Source organism: Phoca vitulina, unplaced genomic scaffold, assembly GCF_004348235.1.
Source record: "Phoca vitulina isolate PV1807 unplaced genomic scaffold, GSC_HSeal_1.0 scaffold66, whole genome shotgun sequence".
NCBI lineage: Eukaryota > Metazoa > Chordata > Mammalia > Carnivora > Phocidae > Phoca > Phoca vitulina.
The window spans coordinates 4,372,097-4,387,611 of record NW_022589769.1 but is presented as its reverse complement, the minus strand read 5'-3'; the positions used below and the strand labels follow the sequence as shown (position 1 = coordinate 4,387,611).

Genomic DNA, 15,515 nt, shown 5'->3' with positions numbered 1-15,515 from the left:
AGGGAAAGCTTTTTCATGTGAAATAAAAAAGCAAACCTCATGAGAAGTCCTGAACGGTGTTTCCCTAACCCGAAGATATGAGCATCATTCAACACCGCAATGAAAGTTTCACCTAAAGGAAACGAAATATGATAAAGCACAGGAAAGAGGCAACTGTTACTTGCATTTATGACTACATACCTAGACTACCTTAAGACTTCAGTAATAACCTTTTACAATGTAACATTTCAAGAAACTCTTAGAACTGGTATCATTTCATGAGTGGACTAGATGTCAGACAAATATACAACCAGTCAAGGTTGACGTTTGTTTACTCAACAAGCACTTACTGAGCGCTTGCTATCTGCTCTGACAAATAATAACCCCCATCCCTGGTCTCACGACCCACAGATCCCAGCCATCGGAGATAAGCGGGTGCAGCAATTGACCGCAGTCCTCCAGGGCTGGAGAGGACCTTGAGCCCAACAGTGTCACTTACAGATGATGGAACACAGAGATTGAGTGACTTGCCCCTGGTCTCCCAGGGAGGCACCCAAGGCGGTTCTCTTGGCTCCCTTCTCTCCCATACACTCAACACTGGTTGATCCCAACTACTTTCATATTCAAATGCCTCATAGACTGGTGATTCCCATCTGTGTTCTGCCCAGACCCCTTTCTGTACATTTTCATGTGTCTACCGTCAGGTCCGGCCACCTGGAGGAACCTCCAGGAGCTTCATCTCAGTATGTCTGAAACTTCATCACATGCCTCTAAATATGCTTTTCTTTCTGTGACCCAATTTCTCCGCCGTCAGCCATGAGTCACCTGAGCCAGACATCTGGGTCCTATACAGGTCTACTCTTGGCAATAACAGCTTCTTTTTATTCCTCACACATCGAGTCACCGGGTCCAGACATTTCTGTTTCCTTAATGTGTTCTCCTGCCAACCGCCCATCTGTATCACTGTCTCCCTCCTGTACCCCTTAAATAGCTCCTTCTCTCCGTGATACTCTTCGGTTCCATCACACCCATCCTCCACCTTACGCAAAGGTAAGGGGAACGTGATTACACCACCTCTTTGCTCAAACCTCCTCCCCTGTTATTCCGACCCACAAAAGATAAAACCTGGTCTTCTGAGCTTTCACATGCAGCTTTCTGGGTGGTCCTTGTCTACCTTCCCACACAGGGTTTACCTTCCCAGCACACTGAAAATCTTTAATCATTTACCTTTAATCATTTACCTTTAATCATTCCTTGCACACCTGGGTATTTCCCTTGACCTTGTCTCAGAGCTGCGGGTTCCCTCTGCTCGGCTAGAGTTTGGGTTCCTTCCTGTGGCCTTGCAAACATCTCCTCTTATTATGATTCAGTGTTTCTCTGTCACCTGTCTCTCCGATCTTGCATGCCTACCACCCCCCAGAGCCCGGTAGGCAAGCCTTTATCTTAGCAAACGTAGCTTCATATTCTTTCACCTGTGCTTTCCTCTTTAGTCTACAGGAGACTTGGCAGTAGGGACCATACCTGATAGATCTCGACTTCAGCATCTGATGCAGGGATAATGGCAGCTACAACTTTGATGCAATGTTGTTGTTGTTTTCATTTATTAATTTCTTAAAAAAAGATTTTATTTATTTACTTGAGAGAGTGAGCGAGCGCTTGCGAGAGAGAGCAGAAGTTGGGGTCAGGGGCAGAGGGAGAAGCAGACTCTCCGCTGGGCAGGGAACCCCACGCGGAATCCAATCCCAGGACACTGAGATCATGACCTGAGCCGAAGGCAGATGCTTAACCGACCGAGCCACCCAGGCGCCCCTATATTCTATCTGTTCTTTTAGGTATCTCATGCAGTGTGGTTTATCTGACCCCTGTCGCTGCATTGTGACCAAAGCAGAAGTCTTGATTTTAGGTAATTTTAACTAATTTAAATTTAAATAGTCCCATATGGCGAGGGGCCTCTGTACCAGACAGCATGGGTCCAGACCCATCGGCACACTGGACATCTTCACTTACAGATCTGTCTCCCCGTCCTAGACTACAAGCTCCTTGAAGAAAAATGTGTCGATGTGTCTCAGCACCAAGCCGATAATAGATATTCAAATAATTGTTGATTGAAAGACCGAGGAATATATTTTGAATCCTTGGCTTTGAATAAATCTTAGAATCAACTAGTTCAATTCTCCCATTTTACAGATGAAGGAAATAAAGCCCAGTGAGATGATAAAATCTGCCCAAAGGCATTCAGCCATGTGGAATCCAAGGACTGAACCCGAACTTTCTGGTTCTCAGTTCAGTACTTATTTTACTATATCATACTTCTTGCAACATTTGACTCAATAAAATTGTGGGTTGTAGCATATGGAATTCATTTTACTTTATTACAACTCTCAAGAATTTCCAGTTCGTATTGAATTTAATATTACTTAACCACCAGAATAAAAGAATCTTCTAGGTCTGTTGTGGCTCCCTTGACATGTCAAAATGCTATTGTCACATGTAACCGGTGAAATCTGAACAATATCAATTTCTTGCTTTTGAGAAGATAGTATTTTAACATTGGGAGAAGCTGGGAGAAGGGTACACGGGATTTCCCCATACATTTCTTAGAAATATCCTGTGAGGGCGCCTGGGTGGCTCAGTCGGTTAAGCGACTGCCTTCAGCTCAGGTCATGATCCTGGAGTCCTGGGATCGAGTCCCATGTCGGGCTCCCTGCTCAGCAGGGAGTCTGCTTCTCCCTCTGACCTTCCCCCTCTCATGTGCTCTCTCTCTCTCTCTCTCATTCTCGCTCTCTCAAATAAATAAATAAATAAAATCTTTAAAAAAAAAAAAGAAATCTCCTGTGAATCTATAATCATTTCAAAATGAAAAGTTAAAAAGTTAAATAGAATTAAAACAGACTATTGAAATGAAAACAAAAATGTCAGTTTTTCTAATTTTACATTTGAAAGGGACCCAGAAATGCTATTGTAATTATAAGAGCTGGCCACAAGGTGTCACTGGTGGCCTGTCACAGCTCACTGAAACTTTTTTTTCCCTCTTTTTCCCTAAATGAGAGTTGTCATTCATGAAGGACTTAAGAATATAAAAATACTATATATATACATATACATATATATATGAATATATATGAAGTTTTCATATACATATAGTAAGTTAAGTTATATATATACACATATGTGTATATATATACACACACATATATATATAAATGTTATTAAGTAATCTCTATCCCTAAGGTGGGGCTTGAGCTCATGACCCCAAGATCAAGAGTTGCATGCTTGGGGCGCCTGGGTGGCTCAGTCGGTTAAGCATGGGACTCTTATTTCCACTCAGGTTGTGATCTCAGGGTAGTGAGATCTGGAGCCCTGTGAGGGGCTCTCCTCAGGGCAGAGTCTGCTTGAGAGTCTCTCCTCCACCCTCTCCCTCCCCCTCTGTACCTCACCACCCCCTCCCGTGTTCTCTCTCTCTCAAATAAATAAATAAAATCTTAAAAAAAGAAAAATTCCATGCTCGACCGACTCAGCCAAAGCTGCTATATTCAGTTTTTTTCTGATTGGGAGCATTGTGAAATCCCCGTATCCCACTGTTTTTTAGACGAAAACACAGAAAACCCCTAAGAGAAGGAATGGAGTTTCAAAAAGGCAAATGGGACACTGTCTAGAGGAACCTCCCTTCTCAAAGTGTGGTCCACAGACTGGTAGTGATGACATGGCCTGAGAGTTTGTAAGAAGTACCAAACCTCAGGCCTTACCCCAGATCTATCGAATCAGATTCCCAACAAGTTCAAAGGGCTGATGCTGCTGATACACGGTTTGCACTCTGAGCAGGACCAGAATCTAGAAGAGACCCCAGAAAATGGACAGAGCCATGGCAAATATCAGCTGCCGCCAGTACCATAAAACCTTCCTGATTTGGAGCTCACGAAATTAGAATTATCATTTTTACCTGGATTGGATTAAGTATCACAAGCTGATAGTTTATGCAACCTGCGTAATTATACCCACAAAATAATGTCTGCACAGATATGTGTAGACATGGAAAACACAGAAATTGTATTAAATATGTATTATACATCAAACTTTGGTTCTGATCTTGCAACAACGACAAGAAAAGTTTAGTGATAATTCATTTTAGAAACTCAGACCAGGGCGCTCCCCACCCCCTGCCGCTCAGGTCACCCCTCCCCCCATGCTGACCGCCCTCCTCCCCCCAAGATGTGGCACAACGTTAGGCTGACCCTGCTGGTGTTCGTGGCCATGCTGCTGATCATACCGCTGCTGATGGTGTGCGGTTGGTATTTTGTATGGCATCTTTTTTTATCGAAATTCAAGTTTCTGCAGGAATTGGTGGGAGACACAGGAGCTCAGGAGGGAGATCATGAGCCCTCAGGCTCTGAGACTGAAGAAGACACTTCGTCATCTTCACACGGGATCAGATCTTCTCGGCAAAGGAGGGCACCTGCTGATGAAGGCCACTGACCCTAAACCTAGTCCCATACTAGTGAACGACTGAAGGCAGTGGGGAGCCTCTGTCTTTAATGACCTGGCTTTGCAGTTTGGTAAAAGATCGAAGTACATTTTTACTTGGATGTTAAGTCCAGTTAAAAGAAAAAGATTTATATGTAAGCCATATGAAAATAAAGGGAATTAAAACCAAATCAGACCACTGTAGATTTATCTTAAAGATAATCTTTTGCTCCACCAACTTTCTATTTACATACTTAATTCTGGCTCCCGGGCTTATTTTCTTGCACAGGTGTGGATCTGGTAAACACGACAGGCTTGAAAAACCGTGTTTTATTAATTCTGTAATGTATGTTGTATTTTTGTTTTTGTTTTCACATTTTACCTTGTCCGAAATTGGGATGTGTCTCATGATTACTGTGAACCAGGAGAGGGTCATGATGTAATTATCCCAGCCTGTGCGGGTGGGAACTTATAAATGGCTTGTCACAGCATCATCACTATATTGTTGGTACCAAACCTGTCAGGTGTAATTGGCATTTAAAGACGTCTTCAAAAAGATTGCACTATGATTCAGCATTGAAACGAACACTGATTGTGTACAAGGGAAAGCATGGAAACAGAGCAGTGGGGCGAACGTTTGGGGTTAGGGAAGCAGATATCCGGTGCTGGAGGAGTGACTGCCATTCCATATTTTCTTGTAAAGCAACAACAAAATGCTTAAGGGGGCCTAAGAAATGAAGATACCCACAGGTGGATGAAGCTGTACTACGTTTTGTTAGCGAGATGTGTGCGAAAGCATTGCCCGTCACGCGCCAAGCAATGCGATCGAAGGCAGGAGAAATCGTCAAAACCCTGGGAATAGACGAAACAAAATCGAAGCGATGAGAGGCTGGTGTGACCGGTTCATGCGCCGAGCAGGGTTATCTTTAAGGCATCAGACATTGTTTTGCTCAGAACTTTCTGCTGACATTAAGCAGAAGATAGTGGTGGAGCACTCTTTCAAGAAACACCACATCCCCAGTGCGCTTGATGATCCCATGGGTGCTGTTAATGTGGACAAAAGCAGACATCCATGGCTGTGATTTGAGAAGTGATTCAGCAGAGCTGGACCCAGAATATGAGGTGATAGTTATAACCCAACCAGTTACTTCATGCACTTTCTTTCGGGTATGCACAAGGTCGATGTGTTAAAAACCTGCTTCACTCTAAAAAACCATTTCAATAAATATAAAATAAACATTCTACGTGATAAAAAAAAGAAACTCAGACCAAAGCATTTATAATAATGTTCTTTTTTTAAAAAAAGATTTTATTTATTTATTTGAGACAGAGAGAGAGAGAGAACGTGTGGAGTTGGTGGTGAGAGCCTCAGAAGGAGAGAGAGAAGCAGACCCCCCACTAAGCAGGGAGCCCGACGTGGGGCTCGATCCCAGGACCCTGAGATCATGACCCGAGCCGAAGGCAGACACTTAACAGACTGAGCTGTCCAGGAGTCCCAAAGCTGCCACTATTATTTTTTAATTGTGCTAAAAAGCACCTAGTTCAAAATTGGCCCCCCAGCACTGCTGCTTTTATTTGGCTTTCTTGAAGGATAGTTTGCTCCCTGGCTCTTCACATCCTGTTGTTTACTTTTCCTTCCCTGTTCTTCCATTTTTGATCTTATCAGTCTCTGCTTTATTTCCTCTGGGGTGCATCACTTCTCTCACGCTGACACCTCAATCAGTTCAGATACATTGTTACCTGACAATTGCTTGATTTTCACAACTCAGTATAGAATGCTACACACATTCTCTTTGACTCGCCTATCTTCTAAGAGCCTTCAGGCTACATAGGAATCCTTTGGGATGGCCTTTTACTTATTTAATTTTTAAAACGTTTTTTTATTACTGAAGTAGAGTTGACATCAGGATGGCCTTTTATTTTATTGTTTCTTAAGATTTCATTTATTTATTTGACACAGAGAGAGAGAGAGAGAGCACAAGCAGGGGGAGCAGCCGGCAGAAGGAGAGGGAGAAGCAGACTGAGCCAAGGCAGATGCTTAACTGACTGAACCACCCAGGCGCCCCCGGGGATGGCCTTTTAAATTCCCCTTAGAACCTGTTGCAGACTAGTGGTCATCAAGGAGCACGCATTCACAACCAACTTCTTTTCATCCACCAGCAGCATCTGGTCTGCTATACTGTGGATTAATTTCTTACTAGCAAATGGGTTTTTTTTTTTTAGAAAGTTTTTTTGAGGGGGAGGGGCAGAAGGAGAGAGGATCTTTTTTTTTTTAAGATTTTATTTATTTATTTGAGAGAGAGAATGAGAGAGAGAGAGCACGAGAGGGGGGAGGGTCAGAGGGAGAAGCAGACTCCCCGCTGAGCAGGGAGCCTGATGCGGGGCTCAATCTCAGGACCCTGGGATCATGACCTGAGCCAAAGGCAGACGCTCAACAACTGAGCCACCCAGGCGCCCCAAGAGAGAGAGGATCTTAAGCAGGCTCCACGCCCAGCCTGGAGCCTGACCTGGGGCTCAATCTCAAAACCCCGAGATCATGATCTGAGCTGACATCAAGAATCGGTCGCTTAACTGAATGAGCCCCCCAGGCACCCCTAGAGAGTATTTATATGGTAGTGGAAAATGTTTTTCCATAAATAGATACACATCAATAAGTACTAATGTAGTCAACAAAATATTTATTGAACATCGTGTTCCTGTCACAATGGGGGGCAATGTTGAAGAAGAAAAAAGATAAAACCCTTGTCTTCGTTGACTTACAGTCTAGTGAGGAAGAGAAACAGGAATCAAATAATATATGAACAAATGTAACCTTGCACTTGTGTCCAGGGCCAAGAGGGAAGTACGTGATACACTGAAGACCTCCACTGGCCGACTTGACCTACTCAGTAAAGTTAGGGACACTTCCCTAAGAAAGTGTCACATGGAGAAGCCATGAGTTGGGTTTGTGATGTGTTATGTTGGAAATGCTCCTGAGGTAGCCAAGAAGAGATGCTACGCAGGCAGGTGAACGTAGGGGGTTCAATGGGCTGGTCCGGGCCAGAGATACACATGCGAGAGTATCGGAGTGTAGATGACAGAAGTGGGATGTTAAAGATTGCCTGGGAGGGCAGAGCATTGGAACAGGAGAGGACACACAACAGTGATTTTCTTTTCCGACAAACAGAGTCACCATTTTGGATGTCCATGTGTTTGATCCGTAACCTTCTTCAGGTACAAGCACTTTTCCTTGGAGGAGCCATCCTTCCCTTTCTTGCTGAGGTCAACACCCCTCCCCAGCTCCAGGAGTGGCAAGGACCTAATTGAGGGCCCAGTCATACAACATGATTGTATACAACCCATTGTAGACCGCATCCTTGGCCTCAGTGATTGATTCCGGATGGTCATATGACCCAGTTCTGGCCAATGAGAGTCAGGCTGGAATATTTGTTTTTCTAAGAGCCGATCTTCATGGGGTTGCTGAAAAGATGTCCCATAAGTCTGGACCTGCTGGCAGCTCTCCAGCCTCCCAGAGGGAGGGCCTGCTTAAGAATGCAAAGCAGAGGGGCGCCTGGGTGGCTCAGTTGGTTAAGCGACTGTCTTCGGCTCAGGTCATGATCCTGGAGTCCGGGGATCGAGTCCCACATAGGGCTCCCTGCTCAGCTGGGAGTCTGCTTCTCCCTCTGACCCTCCCCCATCTCGTGCTCTCTCTCTCTCATTCTCTCTCTCAAATAAATAAATAAAATCTTAAAAAAAAAAAAGAATGCAAAGCAGAGTCAGCAGATGGATAAAGACTGGGTTCTGATGACATCGGAGTCAACGTCTTGTGGATGATTAAGTTCCATGAGCTCATACATTTGCTTTCTGCTTTCACCTAGTTGAAGTAGGGTTCACTACTTACAGATCACTTGCAACTAAAAAATTCTTGACATAACCCACCAACACCTTTAAAGAGAATACCAGTAAAGTGCTTAGAAGGAACTAGTCCCCAAAAGGGTATCTGAATCACTAAGAGGTAGGTTGCCCCTGGCTACTGGGACTTCATTGCTAGATTTTTATGCCTTCCTATTAAAAAAAAAAAAAAGTGTGCCAAACCACTGTAATGTGGATAATCTAGTGGACTCGAAACCAAGTCCCCTGATCAAAGGTGAAGAAAAGCAACATAGACCTTGCTGTTAACATAGACCAGGTGGGGAAAATAAGCATTTGAAGTGAATGCTGTTACAAAGCCACATTGTACCCAAGAATGTCTAAAACCTAGGTAGATAGGTTTATTCTAGAAAAGAAGGAGCAGATTTAAGTCTGTTTTGTAACACATTTGTGTGTAATGCATAAAATTTTTGAATTTTTTTCTTCCAAAAGACAACATATACATACACACACAGATACTTGGTTCCCTGTACTTATATGCACCTGAGGCAGCGCCCGTTCCCAAAACATCTCTTTTTTTTTAAGATTTTTTAAAAAATTTATTTGATAGAGAAACATAGCAAGAGAGGGAACACAAGCAGGAGGAGTGGGAGAGGGAGAAGCAGGCTTCCCGCTGAGCAGGGAGCCCGATGCGGGGCTCGATCCCAGGACCCTGGGATCATGACCTGAGCTGAAGGCAGACGCTTAACGAGTGAGTCACCCAGGCGCCCCCCAAAATATCTCTTCTAATGAAGACGCATGCTTTAAAAATCATGTTGATGGATGTTGAATATTAGGGAACAGAGTGGGCCCAAGTGTTTTTTTTTTTAATTAATATTTAAAAATTTACAGCACAACCCGATTACCATGATTTAGATTTAGAATGTGTTCACATTTATTCCTTTTGGCAAATGTCTTTTAAATACGGTGATTTAAATTTTGCTATAAATCAATGTACAGCAGCAGGGGTAAGTTTGTGCTAAGTGCATTTCATAACAACCTCACAGAAGGGAAAAATGGCTTTGGACATATTTTTGGAAACATTTGTGTGTGTTTACTCAAGGGGGGACTTGTGCACTCTTTATATTTATGGTTTCTGCAAATTTCTTAATAAGCCTTGGCACCCTGCCGAGGGATATAAATGACTGAGTAAAATTTATGATCCTTGAGTATGATAATAAAAAAAAACAAAGTCAGCACTCTCTTGTCGATGAGTTGGATTAAAGGAGCCTGACAGAGGTTTCCTTGAATTGAGACAGGAAGTATCTTTTCAACTGCAATGTTGGTGGTGAGTTACCATCTGATGTCACGTTAATTCTCCTCATTTATACACATCCCACAGTCTCACATCTTAAAAGACCAAGATCTTGGCCCCGGCATTCCAACAGATCAAGTTCCTTTAATCTGTGTTTTTGCTTCCTCACAGGGGTCCTGCTGCTACTTCCGGGCTCTCCATTTCCCAAACCCACATCTTGGAGGATCTTCAAACAGTTTTTTTAATTCTAAGGATCTTGAGTGTAGGCACCGTGACTGGGTCGATTTGGCAATCCAGCAAACTGCCTTGAACATAGTTGGCACTTGTATTTGTTGAAAAGATGCGGGAAGCTCCCTGGATTCTATCCATGGTCCCAGAAGGACCAGTCCAAGTGGCCTGAGTTCCAGAGGCTGGAGGCAGTAGAAAGAATGGGCAGGATTAACTCCGTAATCGGAAAGTCGGGGGAGGAAAAATCAGCTGGGAATAGGTATTGAGGGAAGACAGAACACATGGAAAAGGGATCCTGTATTCCCAACTCTGGGGCAAAAAAAAAAAAAAAAAAAAAAAAGAGTAGGGGAAAGTAGGGACCCTTCCTGAGTCCAGGAAGGGAGCACTCCTGATTTATGCTTCTGTGTTCTCAGAAACTACTAGGAATTGAATGCTTTTTTCTGGTAAACGTGTTGTTCCCCAAATACAAGCAGGAAACTGGGGTACACTATGACATTAAACTCAGTATCAAATCCAAAAGGAAAAGAAGTCCTTCAGAAGCAAAGATCTGTTTTCCTGTCTGTGTGCAGAGTATCCTTCAAGAGAGCACCTAAAAATTACTGGAAAAAAAATACAAAGTCTGTCTTATTATCCTCCATATTATTTATGTATCTGCTTTTTTACCCCCTGAATAATTAGTGCTCTCTTGCTTTATCTAATGTTTAGTAGCTTGCTTGCAGTTAGGTACACATTAAACTTGATGTCCAGGCAACCAGCCTACGGGAAATAAAGGAATCCAGCTGATATTTTTTTGTAACTTTCTTACACTTCAGCATTTCATTAAAGCTTCATTTTGGGGGGTGCCTGAGTGGCTCAGTGGGTTAAGTGTCTGCCTTTGGCTCAGGTCATGATCCCGCGGTCCTGGGATCAAGCCCCACATCAGGCTCCCTGCTCTGCGGGAAGCCTGTTTCTCCCTCTCCCTCTGCTGCTCCCCCTGCTTGTGCACTCTGTGTATCTCTCTGTCAAATAAATAAAAATAAAAAAATCTTTAAAAAAAAAAGAGTTTCATTTGGAAGAAGCACAGCCCAGGAGATTCATGGGAACTGTTCAATTCACTTGAATATTCAAGAAGGAATGTGATATTAACTGTTTTATGCTGCACATTTAGGTTCTAGCACAGAATTCCATATGATTCACTGACACATGTCAAAGCATGTGGCTTGTACAATTATCACATGGTCACTTGGCAAACATTTAGTGCCTTTCATGTCTGAGTGCTATAAAATTTTCCTTTCCTTTTTTTTTTTTTTAAAGATTTTATTTATTTATTTGACAGAGAAAGACACAGCAAGAGAGGGAACACAAGCAGGAGGAGTGGGAGAGTGAGAAGCAGGCTTCCCGCTGAGCAGGGAGCCCGATGCGGGGCTCGATCCCAGGACTCTGGGATCATGACCTGAGCTGAAGGCAGACGCTTTAACGACTGAGCCACCCAGGCGCCCCTAAAATTTTCCTTTTCTGATATAGGTATGTAATGTCAGCAAACAGATCATTTTCATTATTCTTTATTTGATGTTGTCTCTCTGGCCAGTCCACTGCCTTATACAGTGATAATGGTCCCAAGATTGAGGCTCCATTTTTTAAGCCAGAGAGTCTCAAGCACTTTTCTGCTTCAGTGCCCCTAAGAGATATGTCACCCTTCCATCGCGCCCCATGGGAAGTTTCTGCAACGGTGGACCAGGGAATATGCCCCAGTATCTGGGGGGTGGAGTGCCTTGCAAGTACCCCTTCCGACCCCAAAGATGATGCTGGAAAGCTTACTCTGTTCATTAGTCACTCCTCTAGGGAAAGGTAAGCGCCAGCACAACTGAACACACTCCGGGTACCAGGTGCTTTATGTATGTATGTGTTCTTCGATCCTCACCGTGCCTCATTGTTAGCCACATTCCAAGGTGATCAAGGCAAGCCTCTGAGATGTTAAGGGACTGGCCTAGGGCTCACCCAGATGGGTAGGGAGCAAGTTGGGAATTAGCCTAAGTTTCCTGGACTCCAAAGTCCCTCTCCTTTCACCATCACGCTACCTCCTAACAGCTACTTCTAGCTCAGGTGTTCACGTCTTAGTCCCTTTGACTGCTCTAAAAGGGTATCATAGACTGAGGGGCTTAAACAACATTGATTTCTCACAGTTCTGGAGGCTGGGAAGTCCAAGATCAAGGTGCCAGCAGGTCTGGTGTCTGGCGAGACCTGCTTCCTGGTACGCAGATGGCAGCCTTCTCGTTGTGTCTTCACGTGGTGGAGAGAGAAATCATCTCTCTGGGACCTCTTTCATGAGGGCACCAATCCCATTCAGAAGGGCTCTGCTCTCACCACTGAATCACCTCCCAGAGGCCCCACCTCCTGATACCATCACATTGGGGATTTTGACAGAGGAATTCAGGGGGACATATTCATTCCATAACATTCACCTTATATTTATTTAAGATTTTATTTGACACAGAGAGACGGATCACAAGTAGGAAGAGCGGGAGGGAGAGGGAGAAGCAGGCTCCCTGCTGAGCGAGGAGCCCTTCGCAGGTCTCGATCCCAGGACCCTGGGATCACAACCTGAGCCGAAGGCAGATGTTTAACCGACTGAGCCACCCAGGCGCACCCACCTTATATTCATTTGGAGGAGCTTGAGTGAATGTGGTATTTATCACTATATAGAACATTTTTTTCCACTTTGGAGGGAACTTAGGATGTGAATACATTAAAAAAAAAAAAACCACTCAAAAAAAAAAAACTCCCCATTCTTGTTATGTCTGCAGGCCAGATTTAGCAGAGAATCTTTGAGAACTTATACGTAAAACAGAACCAACACCGCCATCATTGCTTAGGTGTGGGAGCTGCTGCCCAGAGACCCCCTGGCCCAGGGAGCAATACCTCCTACGTCTCCAGATGAGTGTTGGAGATGAGAGTCCTTCACTAGGGTATCTAATTTAGTGCTCCGCTGAAAGGAAAACCAAGGTGACCAGAAATAGTCTTGACTATTTCTCAACTGTATGACTCCTCATACAGTTGAGAAATAACAGGTGGGACAACATGCAGAGTATAGTATCCAAGGTAAGAAAAAAGACTGAAATCACTAGTAGAACATACTTTAGGAAAAACGAACATACATAAGAAAAATGGCTTCTCTTTAGAATTCACATTGGTCACAGGATGAAGTCTAATGGGGGAGAGCATTCTGGATTATCTGGATGGGTTCCATGTAATCACAAGGGTATTTATAAGAAGAAAGGAGAGCCAGAGAAGATGTAACAGAAGCAGATTCAGAGCCATGCATGGAGCTGGGGGAAGGTGCCATGAGCCACGGAATTCGGGCGGCTTCTAGAAGCTGGGGACAGCAAGAGCAGATCCTCTCTTGGAGCCTCCCGAAGGAACCAGCTTTGCCAACACCTTGACTTTAGCTCAGCGAGACCCATTTCAGACTCCAGACCTCCAGAACTGTCAGATAATAAATAAGTGTTGTTTTAAGCCATCGAGTTTGTGGTGATCTGTTATAGCAGCCACAGGAAACTAATACAGTCCCACTGAGTTTTTCCTTGTACGGACAGGATAGCACAGCTTCCTGCGGCTTTACGACGCCCTTCAGGGCCTGGCCTTTGCTCATCTCATCTCCCTGGTACCCCAGCCAGCACTCTGGGGTTTGGCCACCCTGGCCTTTCAGGATCTTCTGCCTTAAATTTTCCTTTTCTCTCCATGCAGCCCTGCAGTCAGTTACCTCTTATACATCCTACAGATCTTGGCTCCAAGGTTCCTGCGGACATCCATTCAAGAAGCGTTTATGCAGTGCTAGTCACTCTTCTAGGGGCTGCAAGGGACAACAAAACAGGAAGGGTCTCTGCTGTCCTAGTAGGGTGGAGACAGACTGTAAGTAAGTAGCCAAACGATTCAACAAGGTCATTCCAGATAGTGAGGACTGCTGTAAGGACCAGGTTGACACCGTGTTCATGAGCGGTGTTCAATGGGCTTCAGGGCAGGGCTCTCCGAGAGCAGCCTCCTTCCCTGGAGGGGCCTTCCCTGAAGCCACAGCCCCTAGAGCTCTCCCTCAATGTTTCTGTCACCGTGCTTACGTGGTGGTATAGACCGAATTGTGTCCCTTTCAAATCCAAATGTGGAAGCCCTAACCCACAAGGCCTTCACTGTAATTAAGGTTAAAAGAGGTCACAAGAGTGAGCCCTAAACCAATAGGAGGGTCATCCTTATAAGACGAGAAAAAGACACCAGGGATGTGTGTGCACAGAGAAAAAGCGAAACGAGTACATTGTGAGAAGGTGGACACACCTGCAAGCCAAGGTGAGAGTTCTCACCAGAGACAACCATACCGTCACCTTTCTCTTGTATGTCCAGCCTCCATAACTGCGAGAAAATTCTTGTTTTAAGTCGCCAGGTCTGTGGCATTTTGTCACGATAGCCCGTGCAGACCAATACAGCTGATTTGTAAATCTTCATCCCCTTGACCACTGTGAGAGCCACCTCACGAGTCTCCCTGCTCCTCATCCTGTCCCTCCTATGACCTAGGGTCTGCACAGTAGCCCAGGAGAACTGTCCAGAATGTAAGATTATGGCACTCCCAATTCAGATCTGCTGAAGGACTCCCATGCCACAGAGAACAAACTCCAAATTCCAAATCATGGCCCCGCTCTTCTTTTGGACCTTTCGCCCCTTACACACACTAACCCTATAGACCCTTCCTGCTCCCCAGACACCAAGCTCCAGCCTCAGGGCCTTTGCACTTGTTCTTCCTCCGCCTGGGGCACACTCCCCATCTGTGCGTGGCTGTCACCTTCTGAGGCCTCTCCTAGTGACTCATCCCCTACCTTCAGTGTAGCCCTCCATTTCGGTCATGTCACCTGGCTTCGGTGTCCTGAATGGTCTGTGTCCCTGTTGTTCCACACCTCGCTCCCCTTCCCAACCCCAGCTGGTGACTCTGCCTTGCCCACTGATGAGCCCCAGAGCACAGGGCCGGGCCTGGCCCACAAGGGCACCTGGCTGTTAAAAGTACGGTGGGTGACGTGGCATTGAGCTGGCACCTGCAGGACAGGGAGCCAGGCCCCCGCGGAGCCAGCGCAGCGAACTAGGCGGAGGCGGGCCTTGCACCCCGGCGCTGCCCTGAGCACCCGAGCCCCTTCCGTCTGGATTCCAGACCGGGGACAATATGGTGGCTCCGGGGCTCCCGAGTTCCCCCTCGCAGAGTGGGAAGCACCGGATGACGGCCGGCCAAGTAAAGAGTCTCTCAGGGAGGCTGCCTGAAACCCGAAAGTGGGTCAGTTCCCGGTCGGACGCCGTTCTAACTCCCCCCCTCCTCCGCTCCCGGGCCGCCGCCCGCGGGGAGCACACGCGGCGCCCGGAAATCTGAACCGTGCGTCAACCAGCAGTCGGGGGTCGGGCCGCGCGGGCCCGTCGCCGGGGCCGACACCGCGCGCCCGCCCCCCGGAGCCGCCAGCAGCCCGCACGGCGGAAGGGGGGGTCGCGCCGCCCAGGGCCCGCCGCCGCCGGGTCCGACCCGGCCCGGCCCGACGTGGCGCCGCCGCCCCCCGCAACGACACTCGCGGGCGCAGCCAATGGCGGCGTCTCTCGGGCGCCGGGCGCGGCCTCCCGCCGCCAGAGGGCGCCGCACGGGCGCAGCGCAGCCGCCGCCGCCGCTGCCGCCGCCGGTCGCGGAGGGAAGCAGCGAGCGAGCGAG

The 15,515-nt window shown here is 46.2% G+C and overlaps 1 protein-coding gene across 1 annotated transcript; it reads left to right on the top strand.

Annotated features, from left to right (window-relative positions):
* The first annotated feature begins 4,188 nt into the window (after positions 1-4,188).
* On the top strand, positions 4,189-4,452 carry LOC116624383 (small integral membrane protein 13-like). Its single transcript, XM_032392220.1, has one exon. It carries the CDS (start codon positions 4,189-4,191, stop codon positions 4,450-4,452), a length of 264 nt encoding a protein of 87 aa, XP_032248111.1.
* The last annotated feature ends 11,063 nt before the right edge of the window (positions 4,453-15,515 follow it).

What these genes read in the sequence shown, in the direction of transcription:
- LOC116624383 (XM_032392220.1), top strand. Translation starts at nt 4,189, where the DNA reads ATGTGGCACAACGTTAGGCTGACCCTGCTGGTGTTCGTGGCCATGCTG.